At 42.5% G+C, this 12,179-nt stretch overlaps 1 protein-coding gene across 4 annotated transcripts in view; it reads right to left on the reverse strand.

The window, feature by feature from the left end:
• Positions 1-11,621, reverse strand: part of rubcn (rubicon autophagy regulator) — a 29,201-nt gene extending 17,580 nt beyond the window's left edge. For 3 of the 4 annotated variants that reach the window (XM_074636190.1, XM_074636191.1, XM_074636189.1), the window contains exons 1-7: positions 11,422-11,609; positions 7,154-7,307; positions 6,407-6,490; positions 4,756-4,915; positions 4,376-4,482; positions 2,899-3,124; positions 121-552 (exon numbers count right to left, since the gene is read on the reverse strand). In XM_074636190.1, the coding sequence (XP_074492291.1) occupies positions 121-552; positions 2,899-3,124; positions 4,376-4,482; positions 4,756-4,915; positions 6,407-6,490; positions 7,154-7,307; positions 11,422-11,459 (1,201 nt within the window). In that variant the 5' untranslated portion in view covers positions 11,460-11,609. Of the gene's footprint in view, positions 1-120; positions 553-2,898; positions 3,125-4,375; positions 4,483-4,755; positions 4,916-6,406; positions 6,491-7,153; positions 7,308-11,421 lie in introns of all 4 variants that reach the window. The other variant, XM_074636192.1, reaches the window with a different exon arrangement.
• Positions 11,622-12,179: the final 558 nt, after the last annotated feature.

Below are 12,179 nucleotides of genomic sequence, written 5' to 3' on the forward strand. Positions count from 1 at the left end.
TGTTTTTAATTTTCAATTTCGATTCAACCTTTATTACTCAATACAACATAGTGAACATACAAATAGATGGAGGGTATCCCAGCTATTGTCACATGAGTTATGGGAGTTAAGTTCACTCACCGTTCCTGAGTTTCTGATTGACCCCTGTGTCAGAAAACGAGCGGGTGTGTCCTCGGGTCCCCCGGCCCGGCCCCCTCTGGCCCTCTGAGAAAGAGGAGCGTCTGGGTGGGGGTGGGGCTAGAGCTAGGGAACTCCGTTGCAGGGACTGGTCTGGGGGGGCACCCGGCTCACTGCTGTGGGTGGAGTTTCGGGAGTCACAGCGGCTGCGTTGCCCCAGGTTACCAATAGCCAGGTACTCCGGACCATCATCGTAATCGCCGTCACCAGAGTCCCCGGCCTCAGGCTGAAGGGAGTTGGGCGAGGGGGACTCTGTGAGGGAGATGCACGGGACAGGGACCAGACCAGGAGGAGGTGTCACACCCCGCTCGCTCTCCTCTGGCCTGGACGCACACACCCAGGGAGCTCCCGGGCTGCTGGCTGAAGAGGTAGTGTCTGCAACACAACAGGTAGATACAGTGAGATGGATTGAGACACAAGGTCACAGGTCTCCTTCTCAGTTTCTTCCCTCTCACATGCTCAAGCTTCGCTGATGTGGAATAGATACAGTTTATCTTACAGATTGTTTTTTTTATCAAAAAAAGTAACAATAATGTGAAAATACTTTTTAGGAAAGCCACTCTGAAACTGTTTATCCACTTTAGTGAGCACAGCCAGATCAGGACATTTTGTGTCTGTATCAACACATTCTTCAATAACTGATCTTGTCCACAAACAATCAGGCCTCTGTATGGTTAACTCAGTCAGTCTATTCACATACAAACTGTAGTGCATTCATAGTGCCATCCCCCCATCTCACCCCCTACACCCTGTATGTACCGATAACAGAATAGCGATCATTCGCTCTTCATTTGCTTCATTCAATGTACGACTACAAAATCTGTCTCTTAAATCGAGACAAATACAAGAAGACTGGTCCAAGGTGACACTGTTTGCTGGGAACTGAAATAATTTTGTGGAATGACCTTAAATTTCTGTTCCTAAAATTGGACACAAACTCAGATGTGGTTCCAGATGTGAACTCCCATGACCCAAAGTGTGCAACACAAAACAATGACAAATATTGTCCAGAAACCCTCACAGGTACTGCATTTAGCATAAATATGCTCAAATCATAACATGGCTGCTAAATGTCTGCCTACCTTGAGAGTTATTATAAAAGCACATTAAAGGTCACATATTATGCTCATTTCCAGGTTCATAGATGTATTTTAATGTTGCACTAGAACATGTTTACATGCTGCAATGTTCAAAAAACCCTTTATTCTTCTCATACTGCAGCCTGAGTCTGCCTGCCTCAGAGCCTAATTCAGCCTCTGTCTGAAAACCACTGATTCACAGCCTGTCTCCTCCCACTCTGCTCTGATTGGTCAGCGTTTTCTGTCAATCAAACTTCCTCAACAACAACAACAGCGTCACCCTCCCCCTCCCTCCCGGAGAAGCTCTGGAGAGAGGAGTGGAGGGAGAGGAGTGGAGGGAGAGGCAGCTAGAATAGAGCTTATAAACCACTTTAAAGTTTATAAACCAGAAACTTCACCCAGCGCACGTTACCGGAGGAATCTGATCAGAAATCGGCGACACATGATGAACATCTGCGGTCCAGATTCCAGGTTTTCCTGACGGTTTCTCTCAGGTAAATAATACTATTTATAGCTCTGTTAGTTAGCTCAGTGTTTACCTCATGCATCAACTCTGTAAACCGTAAACATACACTCTGTTTTACGTCTGTCTTTACAGATCCATCTGTGAGAAATGACCGACAGAATCATCCCAGAGGAGAGCAGACAGCTGAAAGCAGATGGGAGATACAGAGCTAACCCCATTAGCTACATGCTACCGCTATGAGACGGTGTATAAACACAGCGACCATCAGGGTGGAAAATAGAAGATGTGAAACAGTAGTCAGTTCATTATTTCTGCTAAAAGATAAATGTATGGAAGATCAGAGTAATGGTATATTATTTACAGTAGTAGCCGTCTCTGTGTTACCATGACTACAGACCACCGGAGCTTAGCTTACCATAGTTTACCAGAGCTGAAGACTTTCTCCTGTACCATGTTAACATAACTAACTAACAGGTGAGATGATTACAAATGCTGTGAATAATTAATATTGTCATCTGTCAACTCAAATAAAGTTTGACTGTGAAACAGAAATGTGTTGTGTTGCTTACAAGTCACTATTTACTACCTGTACTCTGCTACATGCATGACATCAAATATATATAATATATAAATATCATCTGTTTAAACAGTGTAATTACATAAAGCCTTTGTGAAAGAACATGTTATATTTAGATGATGGGAGTACATGAAGCCTGTTCTGCTGGTTCTTGCAGACTTTGCTCAAGTTAGGTTGAGGAGGAGAGACAGTGACGCGCTGTGGGGCGGGGTCAGCTACTGAAGGTTCTCTCTGGTTCGACCAGGAAACCCTTACATGGCTTGCATTTCTCTAATGACGTCAGAAGAGAAGGAAAAAAAGCGATTTTTTTTTCTGCACCCATTTCCGGACAAACGGAGGAGGAGAAAAAGAGAGAGGATGGTCTTTTATGATACTATGGTGGCCTGTAGACACACTGGGGACAGATATTGATGTTTAAAAGACATGGAAAAGTGCATTTTGCATAATAGGTGACCTTTAAGTTGAGCCTTATGAGAACTGTCAACATGCATCTTTAAGCATTCAGCTGAATCAGAGTACTCTGCATTTTAAAAGCATAATATGAACAAAACAAAACCCCCTTTAAAAACTACACCCGTCACCCTTCGACGTTTCCTCACTTGTGCTGTTGCTGCTTTGGGATCCAACTCCCGTAGTGTTCCCAGAGGTATGGCTGGTGGCGACTGCTTCTCGGAGGGAGCAGTTGGAGGTGGTAAGTCTGCGATTTAGAGATTCTCTTCCGGGAGCTGAGTCAGCGTTCCTCCAAACCCCACCAGCTCCTGTCAGCACACACAAGCTCTGGCTCTTCAACAGGCCCAGACATGGTGGGCTCTTCAGAGGGGACAGCTAACGGGAGAAAAGATACAAAATGTAAGGCCTTGTCCCAAAAAAAAGTTTCCTTCATTTTAAAGTCACCCTCAGTTTTGACTGACCCTCTAAATAAGACGCTACAACAGGTGGTGTAAAATAACACCACTCATCAAAGATAATATAGGGTAATGAGGGTGTGAAGCACCACCATCTTTTCCTTATGTTCAACAGCAGATTCTTATAGATTTTAAATCTGTTTCTAGCATTACAGAAAAAACAGAAACACAAGTAATTAATACACATTTGTGCAAACAAAAATAAATGTCATGAACCAAAAAAAAATCATTAACAGATGATGAACAAAAGATTAACAAAATGATAATGGATGAGATATAAATGCAGCATAGTAGACAGACTTTAAAGGGTAACATCAGTATTTTTTAACTTGGACCCTATTTTCCCATGTTGTTTGTGTCTAAGTGATGAATGGGAACAACAATTTCTGAAATCAGTCCAGTATTGAGAAAGCGAAACGAGCTGCGAGGGCAAGTGAGCAGCATCAATGTAACGTTACGTTCACAATAAGTGCTTGTTTTTGCCACTAACAGGCTCAAATTGTTATTATAAGTGTCTGATAACATTATGGAAAGGACCCCTACAGACAAAATATAACGTTTTCTTACCTTTCGCTTAATCCCGTCTGTTTGTTGTTGTGTCCCACTCAAGGAGAACTCTCGATGTAAAATTTGAATACTGTATACTGTTGCTCAAATAAATACGGGCGGTCATCGAATTCAAAGACCTCATCTGCCTTGTGGAAATCGTCTTAATATTCAGCCATGACATCGAAAATCTTTTAGATAACACTAAGCTACGCTTTCTGTAGTCCAACACAACAAACTCTGCCCGGCTAACACTTGCATTTCCGCCATGGATGTATTCCTCTATTCCTCCGTTGTCTACCGGCAACACGTCACCTCGCCAGATTTCAGAACGAGACTTCTCCTTGAGCGAGACTCTTTCCATAATGTCAGACACTTATAATAACAATCAGAGTCAATCTGTCATTGCAAAAACAAGCACTTTTAGTGGGCGTAAATAACGGTGCCATATTGCCCCGATAGCACCATATTGCAGCCCGTGAGCAGCTGATATCTACAGCACTCTCCCTCAATACTGGACTAATGTCAGAAATGTTGTCTGCCAGTTGGACATAAAAACATGGGATAACAGGGTCTAGGTTGAAAAATACCGATGTTACCCTTTATGTAATTTTACAAGACCCACCCCGACAGTGTCTACTTGGGCCAGCAGTTTGGGGTTATTCTGCTCCACAGCTTCCAGACACTGGAACATGGCGGTCACGTGGGGCTCGCTCAGCAGAAAGGCAGCATCTGAAAGGAAGAGACAGACAGAAGGAGAAACAGAGAGGGTGACAAAGAGAGGAAAGGAGATAAGATAATGAGAAAGATAATATTAATAATATTAGTGGGGCATAAGTGAAGAAACGGAAAGTAAAAGAGAGAAGAGAAAGTCATTCAGAAGGACAAGAACAAACAATTGGGGAAGAGGAACAATTATCATTTTAGCTGCTTCTTACTTTAGTCTACATTTCAAATTAAACTGGACCATTAATGTGACTCATCGTCGTGACCATTATAACTCACCGTTAAAGTATTTACGTGTATGCCCCAGATGCCGGAGCAGAGGTCGGAGCTGAGGCGACAGCAAGTGAACCTGTAAGCTGTGAAGGAGCCAGCGCTCGGCCTTGTAGCTCTCACCAGCATTCTGCATCCCGCTGGTCAGCACCGGCTCCAGGTTACTGAACTGTGGACGGAGAGAGGAAAGAAAGAAATGTGATACAGGAGCTTATTGTGAGGGGAGAGCTAGAAGGGAAAGAGGTTGGCAACAACAACACATTTTAATTGTTATTTTTAATGTCCTCATTTGTTATTTCATCCACACTGTTTGTTATATAAAAAAGAACGACAACCGGTATTGTGGGATCTTGTTCCAAATCTTACTCTATTTACTCCAAACATACTGCTGTTTGTGTGCAGCCCAGTTTGTATGATACTCCATCTATTTGTCTAAAAAAAAGCCATGGGGGAGTGGTGAAGAAACGGGTCTGACATGGCGTGATGCCGATGATAGGACTGGCAGTCTAAACAGAGTGAGCAATGAGTGGAATGAGGAGTGAGAAAAAACATCTCAGCACAAAACTAAGAGATGGTAGACAAGATATCAACAACCAATCGTCACATGATGATTTAATCTCGGCCGGGTGTGCTATAAGTCCTGCTGGTCAGAAACAGAGGACATAATTAGAATCCAGCTACTCCACGTCTCTTCACTGCTGCACACTTGACAGAGGGGACTGTTCTCCACAACACACCGCAACACAATAACTTAGCGCTACAGGTAATCCAGAAAGTGTAGTGACTCTGTTGAAGGCATCTGACAGTGTGGACTATGTCAGGTATTTACTTTGCATGTAACTAAAAACTTTACAAAAGAAGGAACTATTGTTTTTGTCTGGCAAGCAGACTGTCTCTCAAATTCACTACCTATTTTCACTGCCCAACAAGCTAAGTCAAGCACAATTCATCTGCTTACATTCCAGTCACAGTTGCCAGTGGAGCAAACAAACAAATGTGCAGATGCCAAAATACAAAACTCATCAGAATGTGGTCTGGACGTGGAGCCTGGCTACAAAGCAGCAGGTTATTCTCTCCTAAAAGTAAAAGAATGAATACAATGCATAGGCTCATCATCATTTCTTGAGTATGAATATGAAATACAGAACTGAAACATACCCCTCTTACAGTAAATGTGGAAAGTTCTCAAAAATTCAAACACTGTTTTTAGCTTTTGAAACACAAACCAAGCAACAAGGTGACTCATGATTAGGAGATAAATAAAACTATTGTGCAAAAAACAGGGTAGAAGTATCTGTGTAACTAAGAAGCCTGTGTAGAAACATTTTTTAAATAAATCATCGGCTCAGCTTTGCAAGTTTTGTCAGTGATTTATTTTCCCTTTATGTTCAAGCGTGACACTTGTGATCCTACAATACTGATTATATAGTTGTAATTCCATTTTCCCATGCGCACTCTCCTCCTGAACATTAACGTCTTATCAGCAAAGCCCTAATCGCTGATACAGTGACTTTTATTTCTTCAGTTGGCGGGAACCTGCTTAACATTATGGGTAAAATCAGTATAAGACAAAAACCTCTTTCATGTTTAGAGATTTGTATACCGACTAAACTTGAAAATATTTACATACAACCCTGCAGGTTGCTGGCATGATTCATACCTGTTCAACGTGCGAGGCGAGGTGGGGGCTGATGTAGCGAACACACCACACAAATGGCCAATAGTCTCTCTGCTTGTAGTACACCTGCAACACAAAACCAGCATGACCCAGTTACAGAGAAAACCAGCTTCAATAAACACAATAAGCCATTATGAAGAGGAAGTGCAGCCCATAGTGAACCATTTTCCCCTGTATTTCAGGAAGTGAACGGATAATACTGGTAATACCTTTCTAATAATGTAAATATGTGGCAAAATGTAATAACAATTATCAGCTACATTGGTAAAGCATGTGATAAAACCTATGAAACCCATTCCTGACAACCTGTGGGTGAGTGATAATCTTACTCTCTGATGAAGAGAAAGGTTACATTTACTAATGTAACTGTAGTTTTTATTACTTTTGTAGGTTGTCAGTGGCATTTGTCTGTAGCACCTGCAGCTGCAATCAGATTCCCACCAATGCAGAATGTGATATCGCAGGTGTAACGTGGGTAATCTGGAAATATTGAGCCAACCGATACTGCAGTTTGTTGTCTGATGGTGTGGTATTGTGGGGTTATGGGACAAACCTACAATCAATTACTCCTCCGTGTTCAAACACAAGACTTCAGTGCAGATTTGCGAGCTAAAGCTAACTTTGACCTGCAAATCTGTCAGAGCTGGCTGGAGGTCACACAGAAAGTGATCAGTAAGCTGTTCGCAACAAATAAATACAAAAGGGGGAATGGCATCAGTCGGTTTTGACCTGCTCATTCTTCAATCCATGGCTCAGGATGTTGTTCATGTCCTTGTGGAGCCGTTCCAGGCCGCCGTAACGTGACCACACGTTGGGGTTGTTGGTGGACAGAAGACCCTCCACTGTGGTCTTCAGACTGGACAGCAGCTTCCAGTGCTCCTTCCTGTGAGGAAAACAGAGCAGCAGTAAAGAGGAGATGGACAGGGTGAGGGAGGAAGTTTAGGAATGAGGAAGGAGGTAAAGAAGTGCTGGTGTTAGCAGTGTTGTGGCTTTAAATCATTACTCACGTGAACACAAATACTTTTCCCGAAATTAAAAATCAAGTCTTCAGCAGTTTAGTTACGATAACATTGTTTTACTCTGAACTGAGTGACTAACCGGGAATGCTGACCATCAATAAAATGTGTCAGCAGTATCACCACATCCTTGCCTAAATAGATGGATACATAAATAGACACCTACTCCCGCCAAATAAACAAAATGTTTACAATAATCCAGGTGCCTGTTAGCACAGCATAAGCAAAACTATTTGGCCTATTAGTGACATTTATGATGCAACCATTATCCCATATGATCGTGTATGTGTATTAGAAGCTTTAAAGTTGATATTTTCTGCAAGCAGCCAGGGACCTTCCTTAAGTCTCAATGTTGATATCCTATATTACAAACCACAACTACTGGTTGATATGGAGCCACCTTATCTGTAGGATACAGCTATGGAAAAGCTATTGCTCCAAAAGTGTCAGACACAACACAATATTATCAGGCCACATTCCCTCAGAGCCATAAAGTGCTGGCTCATATCCAGGACTTCCTCTTTTTCCCCTGAAGTCAGCAGTCAAACTGAATAGTCAAACTATTGAGAACTAGTCACATAACTGCTGCAACGGGACAAACTGCCAACACTTGAGGACTTTCTTTGAGTATAGATCATTTAACTGGTCATCTGCTACTTATATACTATACACTTTAGTGCGTGGTGTGTGCTTAAATGCATTAGATATAAGAATCAGCCCCCCACATAATTCATGAATCAAAATATATCAACTTTAATGGTCCAAAAATAAAGGCAGTGCAGTCATGTAGCCTTACTGACTAACCCACAATTGAGGATTATTTTGTTTTCTTTCTCTAATAAACTCACAATCATCGGGTCAGACAGAGAAGTGGATGAAAATGGGTCCTATGGGTACCCCAGAGTCTCCCCTTTACAGACATGCCCACTTTATGCTACTCCCATGCAGTTTGGGGCAAAAACCATGCCGTTTTTGAATGCAGTATAAGTGTGTTATTTTGTCTATTCTAAAATGGTGTATTTCTGGTGTGTTCTTTATACTATGACAGTTTTCCTAAAATTAAATTTCAAAGACTGCAATATATTGACTTGCTTACAGTAATGCAATAAATCACAATATACTGAATCGTTACCCCTGTATCATGATACGAATCGCATCGCCAGATTCTTGCCAATACACAGCCATAATATACTATACACATTATATACTGGAATTTTAATTCCTGTTTAAGTTAACATTTTGTGGTACAAAGTTAGGAAAGTAATGTTTAAGTCAAGCTTGATGTTGCCTTACATTTAAAGGAATGATCCCAGTCACTTCCAAACAGTGAGGCATACAGCTTATTAGATAAACACTGGTATTGGATCAGTACTCGGAATCAGCTGATACCCAAAGCCCAGGTATCAGTATCTGTATCTGGACTGAAAAGGTCAGATAAGTGCATCCCTACTATGAATAGCACATTTATGAACACAAGTCTTTCATTATATATAAAAAAAAAAAAAAAACACTATCACGAGTTCAGGTTCCTATCTAATTAATCAAATCACATCATGTAACATGGAAAGGTGGAGGCTGAATAGAGAGCATTCTCCAGAGCATAATGTATTTATGCAACATGAGTGTGTGTATGTGTAAGTGTGTGTGTGTTGGACATCATGGGGTGAAATTCTACAAGGCTCAGAGAGGTTGTTGAGGTTAGGATCAACTCTGTTATGTTGGGTGCATCCCGCATTACACTCTACAGCCATCAAATGTCTCATAACAAACAAAAGTAAGAGTCATCATCGTACACAATGGATGGACAACGCAAATGACAAAGGGAGGAGAAGGTTTGCGTGCTCTATTTGAGAAGCCTCAAGACAGATTTGTTTATACAATCTGATTTGCAAATCCTAAACAAACAAAGATAATCTCAAAGTGATAATGGCCCTGCTCTGGCCCTGATTCAGCCCCCTGCTGCTAGAGTCCTCACTAAGACCAAGAAAGTGGATCATATCAGTCCAGCTCTGAGGTCTCTACTCTGGCTCCCTGTCTCTCAGAGAACTGATTTCAAAATACTTCTGCTGGTTTACAAAGCACTAAATGGTTCAGGGCCAAAATACATTTCTGATCTTCTGCTATGTTATGAACCATCCAGACCTCTCAGGTCATCTGGATCAGGTCTGCTTAGTGTCCCCAGAGTCACAACTAAACATGCAGAAGCAATGTTCAGTTTTTATGCACAAAATATCTGGAACAAGCTCCCAGAAACCTGCAGGACCACTACAACTCTGAGTGCTTTTAAAGGGACTATTTGTAACTTTGTAAGCGTATAAATTTAGCGGGTCGTCACACATGCGCGCTCGCATATGCGCGTTCGCGTGTAGCCGCTGTACCCTCCTCCTCTGCCTGCTCGCCTTCACTCAGACAGCTCAGCTCGCTCCACCTCTAGACGTGAACGCGCGCTCACTCCACACTGCAGAAGAGTTAGTTTAGCTCTGAGAATATCTAGTGAGAACATTTGTGCAGAAATAAATGCTGCAGCTCCTCCAGACCAACAGAGCTTTCCCGTGTCTTGTGAAGTGACGGAGCTCTACAGAGATTTACGTTGTCTTCTCGTTACCGACCGGGTGCCGGTGTCTCCTCTGCTCTCTCCGGCTGCGGGCGGAGAGAGCAGGGAGACAAGCTGCAGAGCCCCGCTGCCTCAGCCTGCACTTAGGCAGGAAAAGCCAACACTAGGATCAGATCTAAATCATGTTCATGGAGAGACCTTCGTCTGGTCAGCTAACATTACTGCCAAGCAGCTGAAATATAGAGTGATATTGTGGTTTTAGCTGACGTGTGTCGCCTCACTGTTTTGAGTGATGCTCGTTCAGGTATATTTAGAGCGAGCAAGCGCGAGCCCGACGCTGACTTTCGTTGATTTCACGGCCACAGGTGTCGCTGTTAAGAAGCATTTCTGAAAGTTACAAATAGTCCCTTTAAATCAAAGCTTAAAACTTTCCTGTTTGCTGCTGCCTTTTATTAAACCAGATAATGATCTTATATACTACACTAGAGCTTTTACTGTTGTGTGTTATACTCTATTTTAGCTTCTATCCTAGCTTTTATTTTTATCTTGTTTTTATTTTCTAATCTTTAATGTTTTTATTACTGTTTTAATTATGTCTCAATGTTCTTGAATGTTTATGTAAAGCACTTTGAATTGCCCTGTTGCAGAAATGTGCTCTACAAATAAAGCTGCCTTGCTCATCATCATCATGTGTACCTAATAATGCCCTAACAAGGTAGGAAATCCTACACTACTGAAACAACACTCACAATACTGATGTCAAAAAGCATATATATGTGCATTGTTCGGACTGAAAGGTCATTTCAGCACACACGGTAGAAACTGCGTGAACTTGTGCAGCAGTTCCTCTTTAACAAGCTCTTCCTGTAATGTTTATGTTATTTTAATGTTATTCATGTCAGCTTGTGTACAAATAATAAAAGTATGGAGCCTTGCTAAATTTGCTAATACTTTTAAACCCAATGTGGATATTTAAATTCCTTTAATAGTGTGTTATAATGTCTTGCACAATGCAAACAGCAACTTCTCTCTCTGATGTCAGCTTCATCTGACAGCTAGCTGTTAGCTGTTAGCACAACCAAGCTAGCAGAGAGCTAACAGCTAGCACTATTTACGCTAGGTAGTAAATGTTAACGCTTAAAAGCAACCAAACGCTCATTAATTACTCACATTAGATGTCTTTTTATATCATACAGGCTGACAAACCACGCAGCCAGCCTGTATTGTTTGCTCCAAGCTGTCAAACACTGACATGTCAGGTTAGCTTAGCTTCACAGCTAGCTTAGCTTAGCTTAGCTTTACAGCTAGCTTAGCACTCCAGCGTCAGTTATCCACCAGCGTTGCTAGCTAGCTAGTGTTGCTAGCTAGCTAGTGTTGCTAGGTAGCTAGGTTGCTAGGTAGCTAGCCCAGTCCAGGCTGTCACTCACCGTCGCTCCTCCGCCTCTCCCTCCGCCGGTACCTCCATGTCCTCCGGGAGGAACCGAGTACCGTACAGAGCTGCCAGCTTCCCCGGTATGTTATCTCACACAGCGGGCTGTTACCGCAGTAGTAGAGCAGCTTGAAGTAGTTACTTCCAGTCTTCCTCCATGTCTCCGCCCCGCCCGTCTGTGTGTCTGTCTGAGCTGAGGATCACAACAGAGGAGGCCGCCTGACCTGCTGTCATCACCAGCTCGTGGGCGGTGATGTTCTCTGCTCTGCCCACTTTATAACATAATCATGTTTTTACTCCACAGTAAGACCCTAGTTCTTTGTTTCTTAGTTGTTTTGGCAGTATGTTGGCGGGTTAGTAGGTGAGTTTGCAGTTTGCAGGACTTGCTGTATGTAAAGTTAACAAGTAAACGCTCTGATATTTACTGTCTGGTGTTGAACTGTCTGGTGTTGAACTGTCTGGTGTTGAACTGTCTGGTGTTGCCATCTAGTGGCTCAAACAGAGAGTTGCACCAGGGCCTGTCTGGACCCAGTGACTGGATCTGTCTGGAGGGAGTTTCTTCAAATTTGGCACAAACATCCACTTGGACTTAAAGGGACTATTTGTAACTTTCAGAAATGCTTCTTAACAGCGACACCTGTGGCCGTGAAATCAACGAAAGTCAGCGTCGGGCTCGCGCTTGCTCGCTCTCAATATACCTGAACGAGCATCACTCAAAACAGTGAGGCGACACAAGTCAGCTAAAACCACAATATC

The sequence above is a fragment of the Sebastes fasciatus genome, chromosome 5, assembly GCF_043250625.1.
Source record: "Sebastes fasciatus isolate fSebFas1 chromosome 5, fSebFas1.pri, whole genome shotgun sequence".
NCBI classification, from domain to species: domain Eukaryota; kingdom Metazoa; phylum Chordata; class Actinopteri; order Perciformes; family Sebastidae; genus Sebastes; species Sebastes fasciatus.